The 21,059-nt window shown below is 34.4% G+C and overlaps 1 protein-coding gene across 2 annotated transcripts in view; it reads right to left on the reverse strand.

Moving 5' to 3' along the window:
• Positions 1 to 2,177: 2,177 nt before the first annotated feature.
• CUL5 (cullin 5) overlaps positions 2,178 to 21,059 on the reverse strand; it is a 132,528-nt gene continuing 113,646 nt past the window's right edge. For both annotated transcript variants that reach the window (XM_065943898.1, XM_065943899.1), the window contains 8 exons: positions 18,727 to 18,859; positions 17,501 to 17,632; positions 12,681 to 12,804; positions 12,214 to 12,389; positions 11,492 to 11,653; positions 10,643 to 10,761; positions 9,941 to 10,064; positions 2,178 to 6,100 (listed from right to left, as the gene is read on the reverse strand). In XM_065943898.1, coding sequence (XP_065799970.1) covers positions 5,906 to 6,100; positions 9,941 to 10,064; positions 10,643 to 10,761; positions 11,492 to 11,653; positions 12,214 to 12,389; positions 12,681 to 12,804; positions 17,501 to 17,632; positions 18,727 to 18,859 — 1,165 coding nt within the window. In that variant the 3' untranslated portion in view covers positions 2,178 to 5,905. The remainder of the gene's footprint in view (positions 6,101 to 9,940; positions 10,065 to 10,642; positions 10,762 to 11,491; positions 11,654 to 12,213; positions 12,390 to 12,680; positions 12,805 to 17,500; positions 17,633 to 18,726; positions 18,860 to 21,059) is intronic.

Below are 21,059 nucleotides of genomic sequence, written 5' to 3' on the forward strand. Positions count from 1 at the left end.
GTGTATTCTTGCCACCTCTTCTTAATCTGTTTTTGTTAGGTCCTTGACGTTTCTCTCCTTTATTGTGTCCATCTTTGTATGAAATGTTCCCTTGGTATCTCCACTTTTCTTGAAGAGATCTCTATTCATTTCCATTCTATTGTTTTCCTCTATTTCTTTGTATTGCTCACGTAAGGCTTTATCTCTCCTTGCTATTCTCTGCAACTCTGCATTCATTTGGGTCTATCTTTCCCTTTTTCTTTTGCCTTTCACTTCTCTTACCTCAGCTATTTTTAAGGCCTCAGACAACCTCAGACAACTTTGCCTTCTTTATTTTTCTTGGAGGTGGTTTTGGTCACCATCTCCTGTACAGTATTATGAACCTCTGTCTACAGTTCATAGAGGTGGTACCAGATCCATGACAATTAGTCCACAGTTGTTCAGGCACTCTGTCTACCAGATCTAATCCGTTGAATCTATTGGTCTCCTCCACTGTATAATCATAAAGGATTTGAATTTGATTTAGGTTATATCTGAATGGCCTAGTGGTTTCCTCTTTGCAATTTAAGCCTGATTTTTGCAATAAAGAGTTCACAATCTGAGCCACAGTCAGCTCCCAGTCTTGTTTTTGCTGACTGTATAGATCTTCTCCATCTTCAGCTGCAAAGAATATAATCAATCTGATTTCAGTAGTAACCATCTGGTGATGTCCATGTGTAGAGTCGTTCTCTAGATAAAAACAGTCAAAAGCTAATGTAGACCTAAGTTTGGATTAGCACTTGTGACATTAGGATGTTACCAATTGAGACAGCAGGCTGTTACTTAACTCTCTTTACCAGCTATGGATCTCACTATCAAAGATGTTTTAATCTGGAATACTTAAAATTTACACAGAATTGTTTGTATCTTTATGTCTTTTTCTTTAATCAGATGCTCACCAAAGTCTGTAATTCTTTGACAGTTTAAGACACCTGTTTCAGATGGTCCATTAGTTAAAAATAGAAGTTTAGTGACACGCAAAGGCCATATTTGATTTTATTGTCTAAGAATAAGCAATTAGAAAAAAGTTTTCTCATTTAAAACTTTAAAGTATTGAACTGTACTTTGTTCTCAAGCACAGATGCTCTCATTCATTCCTTCAATTCACATCTCAATGCCACACTGTTTCTTTATGCATTGTTTTAGCAAGTGGATACAACTCTGGATATTTAGGGTTATCTCTTTCAGAAAAATATAAATTACAAGTAACAAAATATAAATTACAAGTAACAAAGCTCTTAGGGCCCTTCCCAGGGCCTTGGGAGGCCTAAGGGCCCAGAAGCTTATGCCTTATCTGTTTGTAGGTTCTGGTGACTCTTAAACTGAGGTCACAGTTTTTGCTGCTTTCATTTCCAAGTCAATTTCCCCTCACTGCCTAAATCCCAGTTAAAAGTCCAAAGTTGACTTTAGGGTCATTGCTGCTGCTGCTGCGAAGTTGCTTCAGTTGTGTCTGACTCTGTGTGGCCCCACAGACAGCAGCCCATGAGGTTCCTCTGTCCCTGGGATTCTCCAGGCAAGAATACTGGAGTGGGTTGCCATTTCCTTCTCTAATGCATGCATGCATTCTAAGTCGCATCAGTCATGTCCGATTCTGAGCGACCCTACAGACAGCAGCCCACCAGGCTCCTCCATCCACAGGATTCTCTAGGCAAGATTACTACAGTGGGTTGCCATTTCCTTCTCCATTTAGGGTCATTATGAAGTGCTAAAGACTGAATGTCACAATGCTTCTCTCCAAAGGTCACATGTTGAAACCTAACCCTCAATGTGCCATTACTGGGAGGTGGGGCCTTTAACTTTGGGAAGTAATTAGGTCATGAGAGTAGAACCCTTATGAATGGAATTAGTGCCTTTATAAAGGAGACCCGAAGCCCTTTAAACTTTCTGCATGTGAGGACACAGTGAGATATCAGCAGTCTGCAGTGAAAATGGTTCCTCACCAGAACCAACCGTGCTGGCACCCTGATCTCAGACTTTGAACCTCCAGAACTATGAGAAATACATCTGTATTGATTTATAAGTCATCAAGTTCACAGTACTTTTTTATAACCATCAAGACTAAGACACAGTCCATCTTCATGAACTTATTACTAAACTATCTCTAGCTTTGAAATTTAAATAGTCCAAAAATTTCAAAATACATACAAAACATGAAATAATTTGTTTTGTATTTTTTACTTTGATGTAAGATTTAAATTTTGGTAATGACACAGCATATCTAAACAGATGAATGAATGAAGTTTCAGGTTTAAAATTCTGACCTCTTCCAGGCATGACAGCCCTATGCTATCATCAACAGAAAAGATATATTCCTGTTAGCTTTCCTTTTGAACTTGATTTGAATTTGAAAAGAAATAAGTGGGTTACTTTTTGTATTTCTGATTCCTAAGGCTGGCTAAAATTGACCATTTCACCATGAAATATATAAATACACTTATTATAAAAACTTTAATTAAACTCTGAGAAACTACTCTACAGTAGAACATCAACATTTTCTTGATAGGTGAACGCTTTTATATTACATTTTTATTTTGCAAGAAAATAAATTATACAACTTAAAAAATAAAATCCAAAAATTAAGCAGTTCATCAAAATATTTCAGCCTGCTACATACAGAAACTGCTACCATTTAAAATTGTACAGCATTATCATCTCAGTATGTAGTGGCACACATTCAAAATCGTATATACCATACGAGGATAGATTACAACTTAGGAACTCAAATTTGTTCAACACTCCAGACAACATCTATAGTGTAGATGACAGGAAAGCTCTCTTGTAATGTCTATTTCACCAACGTAACATTGGAAGAGTTTATAAGACAGCATCCCAGTCATTTACATGAAAATAGAAAAAACAAGCTTGAGTTTAAGATAGCAAATCTTTCTGGAAAACTAGCAGATCTTTCACACAAATTGAATTTTTAAAATTTGCCCTTTGAGCAGGGCCAATGACAGCCTACTGCAAATAATGCAAAATACTTTTAAACTACTCCAGTCATATTTTGTATTAAATTTAATAAAAGGTAATTTAAGAAAGCTAACATTTCCTTTTTGGAAATTTTAACATTTATGCACAAAATAAGAGTTAAGAGATTTAAATAAAGTTTGCCAGAATGCAGGGATCCCTCCAATAAGTGTAAAAATTGGAAGACTTCAGAATTTATTTCAAGATCCTCATTAAATCACTGGAACAGTAATATTCTAAATATTTAACTCATTGTAAGCATTAAAATTGTTCTATATTTTCACTTTGAAAGTTTTGCTTTGTATCTGCTCACTCTGGCAATGAGATGGTAATAAAGGTTAGCACTTCCAAGATGGTTTCACCTTTATATTAGAAGATGAATGCTCAAATCTTAAATTAACCTCTGAAGTGTCCTATTGCCATACTGCTCATGAAAAAAATATATACATATATTTGTATACATTTCCCCTTAACTATGTCAGATTTCATCCCTGCTCAGATAGCACTAATTTTTAGCTCACATTAGAGAAAAGGGACTTATTAATAAAGGATACTAACAGTGATTCTGTACCTTTAGCAAATTGCTGGTAGGTTTTTGTTTCCAGATCCTTTTTTTTTTTTTAATTTTTAATTAGTAAATTTATTGTCAAAATATATTTAAAGAAAATTCAACAATGGAATAGGCACCTTGTCAACTAAATGATTTTCATGAACACCAAATTGTAGTTAGATAAACTTCTGTATACATAAAGAAAAAAATGATGAAAACAGTAAGTCTACAGTATTTGCTGCTGTTCTATTCCCCAATATACAACTAGGACATAATAAGCTATTAAAAAATTTATAAAATTTTATAGAAAACTTTGCTATGGATTTAGAGTTACCCACTTTTGCATTAAATTTCCCATTATAAATCAAAACATCATGGCTCTCATTCTTAAATGATTGAAAAAGATTAGAAATTCCAAACAAGTTCTGAGAACAATTCTGGTTTAACAACAAATCTTAAACTTTAAGAAATGGACTCTAATTTTTCTCTCCATTGCTTCCTCCTTTGGCATTTCTGTACTGGACAAGCAAACATGCCGATCCCAAACTATCTTTTAAACATAAAGGCCACAATTATCACCAAATTATCAGTTTTTTTAAATTTCAAATTTATTCCATTGTTAACAGTCATCTAGTCAAAGAAAACTGTAAGCACTAATTTAGACTAATCTTCACAATATTCTTAGTCTAATAATTGCCATATACTACCTAAGAGCTCAACTGTAAGATTTTCCTGTGAATTTCAGAATAGGTCTTTGACTATAACCAGCAAAACCTTAAATGTTTTAAATTTGCTTTCCTTCATCAGGCCATCTCATAAAGCCTCTTGGGACTGGGGACAGATTCCATGAAATGCTGTTAAAAGCACTCTGCAATAATACTGTATGCTGATCAACACTCCGGCACTATCTACTATCATCAAAATCATTTAAAATATTACTTAATATCAAATAAAATATAATTTGCAAGAAAAGTTTTGAAATGGGCACCACAATGAATAAAATCCATGTCGAGCCATTCTTTCCCAGTGGGGAATAAGTTTTCCTCTTTTAAGCTGTTCACGTCCTCAAGTTCTAAAATCTCCATTACTCTGGGTATTCAGTTGCCAGCAACTAGTAAGTTGCTACTTTGGATTGACTGAAAGAAACAAGGTTAAGTGTTGCCTTCTGAACATTATTTAAATGTTTACTTTTAAAATATATAAATATATATATACATATTATTTGGCAAGTTTATTGTTCATATTAAGATTGCAACAATTCTGCTTATGCTTTTCAGGTCTATGTTGTGGCTTTTCTTTTCCTCCTAGGTGACTGATACTTGTTACTTTTTAAAACAGAATGTCTTCCTTTCCAGAAACCTGAGGCTACAAACCCCTAATAATGAGACTTTAAAACTTCAAAGTATTTCTATGCTACAGATCAAGAGGTCATTTATATAACTATTATATTAAAGCAGGAGATTTCTGCCTTGTTTTTTTTAATGAATTTGAGTGTAGCATAATAAATATTAGGTATATAATATTAAGTGTCTTAGTAAACACTTAATATTCGAGTTTTGTTATTTTTGACTCTGAAGTTGAAATGCTCTATTTCCATACATTTTTTTAAACAACTAAAACAATAATATGAACTTCACTTTTTCAAAACAAACTCTCTGGCCATATAAGGTAAAAAAAAAAAAACCTCCCATTTAACAATGAACAACTAAAACAGTAGTCTCCTGCTTAACGAAAGCCAACATTTTTTAGTTGGAAAAATTTACTATCACTTTGAAGTCACCACTTAAATCCAGTTGTTATACTGAAGCAGTGTTTGAACATATGATAATACTAAATACTTATCTTTTCACCTATATCTGCCCTGTCCCAATGTTGTGTAGACCAGTTCACTCTTTTGATCAAAAGAAATCAAGAGTGCTATTTCTAATTTTAATTGCATTTTTAAAAAAACAAAACATAACAGCATTTTTCAGTGCACAAACATCCAAATAGCCTTCCTTGTGCAAATACATTTTTCTAAGAGAGGAGAAAAAAAGAAAAAAAAGCAACAAGAACCCCACTTTCACCCTCCCAACTGTTATTTCTTCTGGTGGGTATAAACCAGGTTTTTAAAAGCTCATAATGGGCTCTTTGTGAATCCAAGTTTCTCCACAAAACAGCATGCTGTTAAAACAGAGTGGTGCAACATGAAAGGAATGCCACCATGCTAACTAATGTGATTGGCAAAATATAGTTGTTTTAGGTAAGGCAGAGATTTTAATATTTATGTAATCAAAGTCCAACTAAACCTTCCCCTAGCACAAACAGTAAGAACTTTCTGCCCAAGCACTCCAAAATTTGGGTTCTTAATATTGTCCATGATATTCAAAATTATGCCATATATATGAAAGTGTTGATATCAGATTCATCTCTTCTGATGTATTTGTGCTCTATTAGCCATTCTATTTGCTCTTTTATCATTTTCTTTTGTGGCAGGAACATGTTTTTCAAAATTTCTACTAATTCAGTCTGCAGCTGAGCATTACTAATTTTCTTTCTCATCTTCATTATTTGTATGATAGCTTCCTAAAAGAAAAAAATAAAAAGTATTAAATTATTTTAAGTAAAACAAAACAAAAAATGACTTTTAATGTTTTTATCCTCTATCCAACATCTATCCAAATGATTAGCAATCACTGGATTAACCTTGAGACCCATAACAAACAAAAGTATCTTCTTTTCACTCTGAAAAACAAAATCTGCATATTATGGATATTCTGAAAAATAAGGAAAAGCAAAATTACTCATAACCCTTTTTACATACTTTTCCCCTTGTATTTACAGTTACTTCTTTGTATAGTAGTAGCAGTCAGTTGCTTCAGTTGCTCTCTGTTTTAAAAACTAATAATCACTACTCTTTATATACTTATCAGATTAATGAGCTGTATCTATTATCAAGTATCTTCAGTTTATGACTCAACTAAATGGTTCAACTTTCTGGAGGAGTAAGCATTTTTCATCTAAGTCAATTTTATTAATAATTTTCTTGATGATTTAGTTACTACTAATCTATATAATATAGATAATTAGAAAATTACTAAATATTTTCTCTTTTGTCTTTTCCAGTACAAGGTCTCTTCTTAGTCAACAAAAGGCATTCATTTGCCTTACTGGAGATTAGAATTCATTATAGAAGAAGTGTGAAAACAGAAAATGTGTTAATATTTGCTTTTAAACACTGAAAACGGAGATTTGCTACAAGGCGACAGGCTTGGGAGTCAGGCACTACTCAGTATGAGAAAAGCATACCGTCAACTTCCTCTATACAGACATGAGAATTCCTACTCTGCCACTAGCAGGTCAGAAGAATTACTCCTAACAGTATGTCCACATCCACACTCTGCATCACAGGGGTTTATGTCAAGGGTCCAGAGGGAAAGAAGGAAGAGGGGAAAAGTCTCTTCCTTCAGGCACTTGTACATTACAGAAACCAGTAAGGAGGAAAGAACAGTTGTAAATATTCTAGCTTTGATAGAGGTGAAAGTGATGGCTGTGTTAGAGATGTTACGAGAAAAACAGAGATCACAAGGGGTTCTGGCCCTGGTCTCATTTAATATGTTGGAGGTCACTTGAAAAGTGGCATGATATAATGGAAATAATTTGCAACTCTGAATTTCTCAGTTCCCATATGGTGCAGAGAGAGTTGAGAGCTCATGGACCTGGCACAGGGCCCTCAGTGGCAGGAAAACATGACCCTGTGGCAGCAGATGATAGTAACAGTGGGCCATGTAGGCCAAAGGCCACAAGGAGTATGTAGCAGAGCTTTAGAGGGCACAGGAGCTCAGCAAGAGCAGACAACAGGCAACAAGACCAGGAAAGAGGCCATGTGGTCTTACTGCTGGAAAAGAAAATGAACCATAGTTCATTTGCTACAGATATCAGCAATATATAGCAACAAAAAGTTAAATTTCCATAGGTGACAGATAAAGCCCTCTATAGCTGATAGAACACTGTCACGACCATATAGATACGACAATCCCTTCATTGTCACTATGAGGTCAAGTGAATTTCTCAACTTTAGTACATCCAGATGCCTCTGTGAAAATAGCAAAGAATGGTGATGGGTGGAGCAGAATCAGGGAGAAATAAGAAAGTCCAACCATAATTTAAAGGGACAGCTTGGATTAGTAGACTGAGCATAATTATTAATCAGTTTTAGACAAAACAAAAAACCTTCATTTTCTCTGCACATCTGATATTAATGGATGCCCATTCCTTTTCATATCTCAACAGAATCCATCTGGATTTATCCTGGTGTAGCCATAAACTAGGACTACGTCATGTTTTTTCCTTCCAGAAGTCAAATTTTCGAAAATCTCTTACTGAATAATACACTCCCTTTACACGGGCCATAGAAATCATTTCCTTTATTGCAAAGTTCATCTACACTTATATAGGAGGTTTAATTCTGAGTTATTTTATTCAGTTCATCTGTTTGTTATACTGTTTCATATTTGTAGATACTTTAACAAGTTTTAATATTTGGCAAGTGTTCCACCACCAATACTTTAAGGTTCTTAATCACTCTCATCTATTTATTCTGGTAAAACTGTGAATCAATTTTTAAAATTACAAAAATATTCCTGGTTGAAAATTTTTAGAATTTAATCAATTTATTTATTTTTGGCTTTGCTGGATTACTATGCAGGTTTTCTCCAGTGGCAGCGTGCAGACTTCCCACTGAAGTGGCTTCTCCTGTTTCCAAGCACAGGCTCCAGGCACGTGAGCCCCAGGAGCTGTTGCACATGAGCTCAGCAGTCGTGGCTCCCAAGTTCTAAACACAGGCTCATAGTTGCTGTGCACAGACTTAGCGGTCCCATGGCACGGGGTCTTCCTGGACCAGAGATCAAACCTGTCTTTCCTGCACTGGCAGGCGTATTCTTTACCACTGAGCCACCAGGAAAACCCCAGTTGAATTTTTATATGATATTCAGCAGACTCATTACTAGTATGGGGTTATTCAGCCTTATCATTAAAAAATATGGTATTTCATGTTAAACAAAAGCCAAATACAAAGAGTATGCTGTCTGCTTCATGTGTATGAAGACCAAGAACAAGCAAAACTAAGCAATGGTGACAGGAATCAGGTAGGCTGAAGGGGGAGACTGGCTGAATGAGACACATGAGGAAATTACTAGAGTGATAGAAATGTTCCGTATTTTAACTGAGGTGATGGTCACACAGTTATACACATTTAGCAAAACACATTGAAAACTATGAAATGTGTATTCTCTTGTATGTAAAATAAAATATATACAGTAAGAAAATATACACAGTAATAAAAAATATACATTAAGAAAAAAGGAACATGATCTATTTATTCAAATCTCCTTTTGAATCTCTTAGGTGAAGGCTCTTCTCTTCATATAGGTCTAACTGCTTTTTAAAGAAATGCCTGTGAATTCTATGTCTCTTCTTTTATTTTCTTAAAAATCATTTACTTATCACTAAATAGAAAAGCATTTGATTTTTACTTATCTTTTCTATGCTCCTTTATTATATCATATAATCTATAAATACTGGAAAATTTTAATCTTTTTTGTTTCAAGCTTGATTATATTGGCCAATAGTTGTTTATTTTTTAACTTTTTTTTTCATTTATTTTTATTAGTTGGAGGCTAATTACTTTACAATATTGTAGTGGTTTTTGCCATACATTGACAAGAATCAGCCATGGATTTACATGTGTTCCCCATCCTGATCCCCCCTCCCACCTCCCTCCCCATCCCATCCCTCTGGGTCTTCCCAGTGCACCAGCCCCGAACACTTGTCTCATGCATCCAACCTGGACAGGCGATCTGTTTCACCCTTGATAGTATACTTGTTTCAATAGTTTAAGCAATATTAAATGAAAATAGTGAAAGTGGGACAACTTGGTTTTAATTAGTTCTAAAGTTAAAACAGTCATTCATTAGTTTGCAATAGGTATTCTTATCATGCTCAGAAGGTTACCATAATTCTAGTTTTAAAATATGTTTAAAATAACCTCTCATTTCCCATTACAGTGGAATCAGAAATCTTAAGATTAAATAAAAATGAAAATACTCAATCCTAGAATTGTAACCTGTCGCTGACATATACATATATTCTCTTTGACATACAGTCAGAGAAGCATAACCTAAAACCAAGGTTTTGCCCAAGTGACAGAATCTACCATAGACCATCAAGTCATATAAACACCTCTACCAGCAACTAAGATAATTCTATTAATATAATTTTTAAATTTCAGGAAAATGAAGTAGCTTTTCTGTTATAAAAGGTTTGAGTACTTACATTTCTTTAATTAAAAAAAAAAGATTTGATGATTAACAAAAAACCACAACCAACTTTTTCAAAATTTAGACATTCTGTCTTAACATTACAAACCTGGGTTCTCAGTATTCTTAGTTGAACTATTCCTTCATTCTCTTCCTCTCTCATTCTTTCTGTAGTGAGCTGCAAGCGTCCAATCAAGTTGATTTTACCCCTTTTCTGAACTTTTGCATTTTTTCTATAAAAAAATTAAATAAAATATTTTACGGTGAAAGGTTTTTTAAACATCATTTTATAGCAACAATGTCTAAAAGAAAATATTCAGAAGTATTCTAAAAATTAATATTCAGCATTGCTTAAGGGAAAAATAACAACTAACATACAGCTTTATTATAATGAACCCTATGCTTTCCCTCAAACATGATAAAAGCTCTGTTAATACATAAATATGACTACACTCCCTATAATAACAAAGCAAATATAATTTATATTGTCATGAAAGTCATTAGATAATTGAAGACATATCGGTTGTAATTCAGCATTATCTTTTAATTGGGATCTCAAGGAAACAGTTCTGTGTGTGGATAAAGTTGCTTTAGAGTACAAAAAGATGTTTATTTTAAAGATGAAAAGCAATATGGTATAAAGTCAGACATCAAAAGTATCCAGTTCATTCAACTAAATGGCATAAATCTAAAGTGATAGCAGCACACAGATATGCTTTAAATATCATGTAAAGAAATTATTTTCCTAACAATAAAATATCAAAATTCAAACATGGTATTTTTATTTTAGATCAACCAACATAAACCTTACATTAAACTGAACTCCTGGTTCACTGAGAAGAGGGTACCTTCTGTAAAGTCTTTGGGTGAGTTGACTTGAGGTTCATACAATAAAACTTGCCGTTTGAGCTTTGGGAAAGCTACTAAAGACTGTAAAGAATAAAGAAAAAAAAATTAGCTTCTATAAGCACTATAGAATACCAAGATCAATTCTCCAACATGACCAATATAGATGAGAAAAATTATGAGCACAAATTCAGAATTCAAACTTTTATTTCATAAACATAACAATGTACACGCATAATGAGGAAAGAGAATGAGAAGAAAAAGGGTTGGTTATGAGGAAACAATAAATGCTCTCTTTACAATAAGACAAACAAAAACAAAAACAAACTAAAGGGATTGATCATATGTGACCAGAGCAAACACAACTGTCAGTTATAAACCAGCTGTTTCTCTCTAGGTAGTAATTTATTTTGCAACTATTAAGAGGCATATGGAGTAGGGGTAAAATTTAGTTTTGAACAGGAGGGCTAATAAGTACATTTTACAGGGCCTCAAAAGAACCAAAGTTTTCTAATTTTCAGAGTTTTGATTATCATAAAAATCACTGAACAACATTCTCAACATGAAATCTTTGGTCATACTCTTCACACGTAACATTTAAATCTTTCTCTCTCTTTTTGCCATTCCGTCATAGTAACTTTCATGTTTTCAATTTCTTATTGTTCCGTAAGTACCTCACCAGTGTGCTTTTCTTGGTTAAGTCATTTGAGTGTTATGAATTCATAAATTTATTATAACACAAGCCAACACGTATTTCCTGCCATGTGAAAGGACACAACTAAAAAAAAACAACAAAACATAAAAACAAACCAACCCATAAAGTCCTCCTAAGCTCAGCATCAGGGAGTTCAGTTGCAAGTTTTAGATTTTCAAAGCTGATTTTCTCTCTGGGTCTTTGGTTCCACGCAAACAATACAGCCAGCTGAAACGTTGTTACCTCCAAATCATATTGGCCTACTTCATTCTTAAATGTTATCTATAAAAGATAAAATAATTTTAAAAATAAGAATCTCTTTATGAGGATTACCATTTATATACTATAATATCTCTTATATGAGATTATATATAAAAGACTGGTAGTTATCTTCCAATATCCGTTCTTCCTTTCTTACATGGTAATAAAAATTTCAGCAGACCTTAATGACTATTCAAAATAAAGGCTCATCTCTCATCTTTCTTGAGCAAAATGTGGCCATGTGACTAAGCCCTAGCCAATGAGATTTGAGTAGAAATAACAGGAGAATCTTCCAGGAGTTGCTATTAAAGGAAATTATACCATTACATCTTTCCTCTCCTGTTGGGCTGGAACACAGACATAGTGAGAGAATCATACTGGATTTGGCAGGCAAGGGAATACCTTAAGGATGGTGCTATAACCAATAGTTTATATCCCTAACAAATTTATGGAACAGGTCCACTATATCTGATCAAACTTTCACTTGCAAGAGAGGGAAAGATCTACCTTGTTTAAACAAATCTTATTTGGAGTCTTGCTACAACCAAACCAATATCTGAACTAACACACCATCTACTTACAATTCCATTTGACATGAGATGATGCCAATGTAATTTTCTACCACTATGGTTTTTTTTGTAGAACTCTTCTACTTCAGGTATCAAATCCTCCAGTTCAGTAGGAAGTGAGACAAAGACTTTTTCAGAGCTTCTTGACCAGGCACCAGCATTCAGAATTTTTATATTAACTGAATCAGCTATAGGAATGTATGTCAGAAAATATAAAGCAAATTTAACAATGGATAAAATTCAAAATACATAGACAGTAGGTAAACTTTGGTGAAAAATAATACTCTACAGATTTTGCTAAAAGTGTCTTTTTGTTTCAAAGTAAGAGTAAATATAAATTTTGCTTTGCAGGATATCTTCAAAGAATATGGACTTTAAAACATATTTGTATCAATTACTGCTTAGGTCTATTTTTAATTTACTAGAAAACAAAGGTTTTTTTTTAAGTTTTTAAAATGTATGTAATTATAAAATAATACCTGGTAATGCCAATTTATTGTTTTTGTGCATTTCCTTAAAAGCTTGGTTCAAATCTTCAGATACTTTTATGTCCTGAAACATTCTAGCAAGCTTGTTTACATAATCTGCTGGCATACCAACTTCCTATGAAAACCAAAGACAGAAGAATTAATAAATAATATACTAATAGGCAAAATTTTAATGGAAAACAAAATTTTATATGCTTTAATACAAAATTCTTCTTCTCTTATATTTATAGAGTGTTTTAATCTAATACCTATTAAAATTGATTCTTTGAGACGACACATAATATACAGGCAATTCTGGCTTTTTGTGCACCATTCTAAAATGCATGAATTTCAGGAACCACAGTATAGTGAAATAATACCAGTACCTCAACAACACTTTTCAACTTTCAATTACCATTACACATTAAATGTGAATTATGCATAAAGCTCAAACTTTTACTTCTAGCTCTTCATCATACAAACCACTAACAAATAACCAATCCATCAATGACCAATACAGTATTTCTTTCAAAATCTGTTATTCATCTGTTCATTCAGTTCACCCATAGACAGCAAAGCATGTAGCTTTGTTACATCCATGTCCTCAACTGATAAATCACATGATATTTTACAAAAATGGGTAACTGAAAGAAGTCAAGAAAGATGATAAAAATACAGACAAAAAAGAGAGAAAATAATGTTGGAATGAAAATAAAGCAGAACATAAATGGAGCTTTAGAAGAAAGAGCTGATGGTGACTGTAATGTCTGTTGATAATGCCAATGCAAAAGATTCTAACTATGCAGGTATAGAAACTTAATGAATGCAAATAATCAACATAAATGAGAAAAGTGGTATTGACTAAAAAAAAAAGTAGATGAGGAAGTGATGCCAGCAAAAACTTCGTAAAACCAAAAGTTCGGAAGATGACTCAAACTTACAAAGAGTATGACAACTTTTCAAAATAAACAAAAGGTGCTCACTAAGTAACTTGTCATTCATATGACAAGAAAGCAAGTACTAGTCAAACTACTCTTCATTTTAGTAAGAGTGCTATTGAGATATAAATCATCTATCTCAAAATTCACCCTTTTAAAGTATACAATTAATCAGGTTTTAGTATACTGACAGAGTTACGCAACTATCACCAGTATCTAACTTTAGAACATTTTCATCATTGCCAAAAGAAACTCTGTACTTACTAGCAATCACTACCGTATTCCTCCACTCTTCCATTTCTGGAAATTGTTTATTTTTTGTCTCTACAGATTTGGCTACTTTGTATTAGGGGAATCATACTGTATGTGAAATCAATCCTGAATACTCATTGGAATGACTGATACTGAAGCTGAAGTTCCAACACTTTGGCCACCTCATGTGAACAGCGGACTCACTGGAAAAGACTCTGACGTTGGGAAAGGAAGAAGAAGAGGGTGACAGAAGATAAGATGGCCAGATGGAATCACCAATGCAGTGGACACGAACTTGGGCAAACTCTGGGAGATAGTGAGGGACATGGAAGCCTCGGATGCAGCAGTCCACGGTGTTCAGAGTCAGACATGACTAGGTGAAGGAACAACAACTGTATGTGGTGTTTTGTGAGTGGCTTCTTTTGCTTAGCATAGTATTTTCAAAGTTCATCGATGTTGCATATATCAGTACTTAATTTGTTTTTATTGCCAAAGATATTCAACTATATTAGACTAAACCATATTTTATCTATTTATCAGCTGATTGACCTTTGGGTTATTTTCACTTTTTAGCTGTTATGAATAATGATGCTATGAACATTCATATACAAGTTTTTATATGTTCATATGTTTTTATTTCTCATAAGTGGAATTATCTAGGAGTAGAATTGCCAGGTCAACACTACGTTTGGCTTTCTGAGCAACTGTCAGTTTTCCAAAGTGGCTGCACCATTTTACACTCCTATCAGCAATGCATGAGGGTTCCAATTTCTTCTCTTCCTAATATTTGTTATCGTCTGAATTTTCAGCTATCCCAGTGCAAGTAAAGTGGCATCTTACTGTGGCTTTGATTTGCATTTCTCTACTGGTTAATGATGTTGAACATCTTTGCATGCACTTATTATACATTTGCATATCTTTGTGAGGAAATGTCTATTCTAACACTGTCCTTTTTTTTTTTTAATTTTATTTTATTAGTTGGAGGCTAATTACTTCACAACATTTCAGTGGGTTTTGTCATACACTGACATGAATCAGCCATAGAGTTACACGTATTCCCCATCCCGATCTCCCCTCCCACCTCCCTCTCCACCCGACTCCTCTGGGTCCTCCCAGTGTACCAGGCCCGAGCACTTGTCTCATGCATCTCACCTGGGCTAGTGATCTGTTTCACCATAGATAATATACATGCTGTTCTTTCGAAACATCCCACCCTCACCTTCTCCCACAGAGTTCAAAAGTCTGTTCTGTACATCTGTGTCTCTTTTTCTGTTTTGCATATAGGGTTATCATTATCATCTTTCTAAATTCCATATATATGTGTTAGTATACTGTAATGGTCTTTATCTTTCTGGCTTACTTATTTTACTCTGTATAATGGGCTCCAGTTTCATCCATCTCATTAGAACTGATTCAAATGAATTCTTTTTAATGGCTGAGTAATATTCCATGGTGTATATGTACCACAGCTTCCTTATCCATTCACCTGCTGATGGGCATCTAGGTTGCTTCCATGTCCTGGCTATTATAAACAGTGCTGTGATGAACATTGGGTTGCACGTGTCTCTTTCAGATCTGGTTTCCTTGGTGTGTATGCCCAGAAGTGGGATTACTGGGTCACATGGCAGCTCTATTTCGTTTTTTAAGAAATCTCCACACTGTTCTTCATAGTGGCTGTACTAGTTTGCATTCCCACCAACAGTGTAAGAGGGTTCCCTTTTCTCCACACCCTCTCCAGCATTTATTGCTTGTAGACTTTTGGATAGCAGCCATCCTGACTGGCGTGTAATGGTACCTCATTGAGGTTTTGATTTGCATTTCTCTGATAATGAGTGATGTTGAGCATCTTTTCATGTGTTTGTTAGCCATCTGTATGTCTTCTTTGGAGAAATGTCTGTTTAGTTCTTTTTTTGGAATTTTTTTTTTTTTTTTTTGGAATTGAGCTGCAGGAGTTGCTTGTATATTTTTGTGATTAATCCTTTGTCTGTTTCTTCATTTGCTATTATTTTCACCCATTCTGAAGGCTGTCTCTTCACCTTGCTTATAGGTTCCTTTGTTGTGCAAAAGCTTTTAAGTTTCATTAGGTCCCATTTGTTTATTTTTGCTTTTATTTCCAATATTCTGGGAGGTGGGTCATAGAGGATCCTGCTGTGATTTATGTCAGAGAGTGTTTTGCCTATGTTCTCCTCTAGGAGTTTTATAGCTTCTGGTCTTACATTTAGATCTTTAATCCATTTTGAATTTATTTTTGTGTATGGTGTTAGAAAGTGTTCTAGTTTCATTCTTTTACAAGTGGTTGACCTAACACTGTCCATTTTTAACTGAGTTGTCTTCACTGTTGGGTTTTAAGAGTTCTTTATATAGTCTAGATATAATATCACTTTAAATTTGAAAGTTTGTTTTAAATGTTTACATGGTGTACTAAATACATGTTAATTTTACTAAAGTATTAATTTTTCTTTTTCCTATAATTTATAACAGATAGTAAGAGTTTCCAATATTTCGACAGAAATTTCTAAGTCAAAAAACACTGGGAACAATAATTCTTCAGTGATTGTTAATATTAAGATAACCTGCACAGTAATTTTTACTATCCCATACTGCCATGCAAAGCAGGGCTATCTGCAAATCTTTAATGTGAAATACACATATAAGTGAAAAGCATATATATATAATACATACATACAATTATACACATATTTTATTATCATATATCAATATAATACTATATATCACCATGTGTATAATGAAAGACATTCACTTATGGTATGCTAATATAACTCAAATTCCATTAAAATGAACTGAAAGGAACAGATTTAAAGTATTTTAATAGTGGAATTTGACCATAATTAGTACTGATTACGGAGAAGGCAATGGCATCCCACTCCAGTACTCTTGCCTGGAAAATCCCATGGACAGAGGAGCCTGGTAGGCTGTGGTCCATGGGGTCACTAAGAGTCGGACACAACTGAGCGACTTCACTTTCACTTTTCACTTTCATGCATTGGAGAAGGAAATGGCAACCCACTCCAGAGTTCTTGCCTGGAGAATCCCAGGGACAGGGGAGCCTGGTGGGCTGACATCTATGGAGTCGCAGAGTCGGACACGACTGAAGTGACTTAGCAGCAGCAGCAGCAGTACTGATTAACATAAATAAGCCGTCACCTTTTATGAATTGGTTCTTTTTCCTTTATAGGTGTATTTATTTACAAACATCTCTATGGCTAAATATTTAGTACTAAACACATCTTAAGAATGAAATGATTTGTCCTTTAGCTTATTTAATAAGGTCAGTTCAATGAGGAAGTGAAGTGAAGTGGCTCAGTTGTGTCCGACTCTTTGCAACCCCATGGACTGTGGCTTAAAAGGCTCCTCTACCCATGGGATTTTCCAGGCAAGAGTACTGGAGTGGGCTGCCATTGCCTTCTCCACAAGAGTGAAACAACAGAAGCAAAGGAAGAGCAAAGGCGCTTTGCTCTTTATTAACAAAATGTATTTTATTTTATATAATTGATGCTATATTCTTACAAAATGTTCCCTATTTCATCAATATTAACAATATTACCAAAATTCATTACTTAAGAATACATAAGAACCATGTACTATCTTAAGAAAACCAATAGTCTTAAAATTTTTACTTACTCTTAGCCACTCTACCATATTCTCTTCAATTTCACTATCAGCAGAGATGTCTAATATAAGACGTCGTGTCAAATGAGCTTTGTGATATCTCATAAAAACATCTTTGTTTTGTACGTATTTAAGTACCAAGAGCTGTATAGAAAACAAAGTTATTTTCAATTTACATATACTCTTAGCCATTCCTCTCAGTTGGACCTTTCTATATTCCCTGTTGTCAAAACTCAGAAATTTATATAAGCATATACAGATAAAGGCCTACTAAACTGCCCATCTCTGAAAAACAACCAGTCCTGATAGACCACTTTAATACTTAAGAAGTTAGCAAACTTGAGACTATAACCAAATAACCTTTTAGTTCCTAGAAACATGTTTTTGAGATTTTATATAAAATGTGACAAAACTTTATGTGAAGATCAGTGGTCCCCCCCTATATTTTTTTCTTCTATGTTTCTTCTTCATTTTATTCTGACACTAATCTTCCCTATAACCACCACTCCACCCCATCTTTTGGCTGTGCTGTCAGCTTGGGGGGTCTTAGTTCCCTGACCAGGGACTGAACCTGGGCCCAGACAGTGAAAGCAGCAAGTCCTAACCACCGAACCACCAGGGTATTCCCTTTCTAATTAACCCTTTTTGTCCATACTTTCTCTACATCTTCACTTACTAATTTTTTCCTCTTTGATGTCCTTGCCTTAAATCATATTACAATAACAAGCAGAGATAAAAAAATATGAAAGCAACTAACTTTTTATCTATACTCATTTATCCATGGTTATCTATTTTGGGCCCTCACAAAAAGAAGTGAAAAACTCCCAGTCTCTCAATTAGGAATCCAACCACGACCAGCTAGCTCTGTTTTTGCTTTTGCTGTGCTTTAATAGGAGTTAGAATTTAATTGACTTTTAAAAAAGAATCAAGAAAGGGGAAGAACTCAATGCTATTTCCTTTTCTGGCAGCTATAGTGTCAAAATTTTCAGTAAAAAAAAAACAAAGAGGTCTTTACTGGCAAAATTTCATAATGTTAGTTGCTACAGGTATATACTTTAAAGAAAAACTGATGCTATCACAGAAAGTTTTATAATCAAAATTCAATCTTTACTGGCAAAATTTCATAATGTTAGTTGCTACAGGTATATACTTTAAAGAAAAACTGATGCTATCACAGAAAGTTTTATAATCAAAATTCAAAGATAATTACAAATCTGAAGTTAGAAAAAATTATGTACCACTTCTTTAAGCTTTGCTTCAATCTCTTCAGAGGTTAGCTTTTTGCTTAATGGTGTTTTTCTTAGCAACATGTCACAGTAATTGGCAAGCAGCTCAGGGCATTTTGATTCAGGCTGAGTTTTTAATCCCACCCTAAAAAACAAATTAAAAGTAGTTGATTAAAAATGATTGAATCTGCAAATATTTTTTCTAAAGCCAATTTTTCACATATTTGCTATGTTGTATAAATCCAATGGGACTAGGGTGAGGAAGTCTACACTGAGGTTGCATAGCTCAAGAAGGCACTCACTCTTGGGTTCCTGTAAGCACACTTACAGAACACTGAGAGAGACCTCCTTGAATTTTGTGACCTACATGCTTCCTAGTCTCATTCTAGAGGCAGCTGTGCCAATAATCTTTAAAAGCTTTATTCAGATGCTGCTAAAAATAGTATTGAAAACTGTAAATCCGTGTATACTTACAGCAAAAGTCGCTCAGTCATGTCCAACTCTTTGCGACCCCATGGACTATATATATAGTCCATGGAATTCTCCAGGCCAGAATACTGGAGCCTTTGCCTTCTCCAGTGGATCTTCCCAGCCCAGGGACCAAACCCAAGACTCCCACATTGCAGGCAGATTCTTTACCAGCTGAGCCACAAGGGAAGCCCAAAAAGACTGGAGTGGGTAGCCTATCCCATCTCCAGCAGATCTTCCTGATCCAGGAATAGAACCAAGGTCTCCTGCGTTGTAGGCGGATTCTTTACCAACTGAGCTATCAGGGAAGCCTTGTATATTTATAAGTTAACAATTAAAACTTTTTTTTAAAAGCACTCAGTGTTCAATTTATTTGCAAGATGTCACACAACATCCTCTTCTGCTTTTCACTAACCTGACTCAGAACATCAATTAAAAATAGGCTAACATAAAACTGTTGCTTCACTCTTTGAAACATAAAATGTAACCTAAACTTCACAGTGATATATCTATCATTATCCATTAAAAAAAAAAACACTATAAACAAACTTTCCTTAAACAATGAACTTATATCACTATCTCACTTTCCCAACAAAACTTTAAAACCAGTGTATTGTATTTTATGCTTGAAAGTCTTTTATTCTTTACCCTACTTCTCTAAGCTATATATGTAAATAAATTTATATTCAACATTTTAAGATTGTGTATATAAAAAATTCAACCATTATCAGAAATTATAAGCACACAACATAACAAAACAACATAATTATATTGTGTATGTATATAAAACATGCATGTGAAAAATTTTTTTGTCTAATGAAGTAGATGAAACTTTTTTCCCTTTCCAATTATAAACTCAGGAATGATCAATTTTACTTCTACTTAAAAAAAAATTATTTATGGCTGTGCTGGGTCTTTGCTGCTGCACACAGGTTTCTCTAGTTGCAAGGAGTGGGGGCTACTATCCAGCTGCAGCATGAGGGATCTCACTGCGGTGGCTTCTCTTGTTGTGAAGCACAGGCTGTCTATCAGTAGTTGTTCTGCATTGGCTTAGTTGCCCCGTGGCATGTGGAAATCTTCCTGGACCAGGGACCGAACCTATGCTCTCTGCATTGGCAGGCAGATTCTTAACCAATGGACCACCTGGAAGTCCTACTTCTACTTTAAAAAACATATAAATATTTAATATTTATTTCGTTGCTTCAAGTCTCAGTTGAAGCACGTGGGATTTTACTTGTGTCATGTGGGATCTTTCCTCACAGCGCACAGACTCTAGTTATGGCATGTGGACTTAGTTGCTCTGTTTGTAGGACCTTAGTTCCACAACCAGGGATCAAACCCACTTCCTCAGCATTGCAAGGCGGATTCTTAACCACTGGACCACTAGGGAAGTTCCTTACTTCTAAATTTATATTTATAAATTAATGTTTTTTCCCTAAAAAATCATATTCACATAAGTAAGTACATAGTACTAGAAGAATTTTTTCTTACAATGTTACTCAATTCATTGACCATTTCCTGAATTGTTAAAAAAACACATACTGATCTAACAAAAAAACAATACTTTTAATAATGGATCAAATTAGTCATCAGTTGTGTTGAAAGCAAACAGTTAGAAGTCATCTTGCAAAAGGATATAATACCTAGTCATCAGAAATTCATTTTCTGTACAATAATACCAATACTTCAAAATATTCCTTTCTTTACAAAACAGGGAAGAGTAATTCTAGAAAGAAGTGGAAAGGAGAAACTGCAATGATACCTCCACCAAAGGGCTCAATTTCAGAAAGTGATTTACTAAAAAGTATCTACATTGGCAAACTTTTGGAAATTCCTTCTGCATCTCTTGAGGGAGAAACAGCCAGTCTGAAGGCCAC

This window comes from Muntiacus reevesi, chromosome 9, assembly GCF_963930625.1.
Source record: "Muntiacus reevesi chromosome 9, mMunRee1.1, whole genome shotgun sequence".
NCBI classification, from domain to species: domain Eukaryota; kingdom Metazoa; phylum Chordata; class Mammalia; order Artiodactyla; family Cervidae; genus Muntiacus; species Muntiacus reevesi.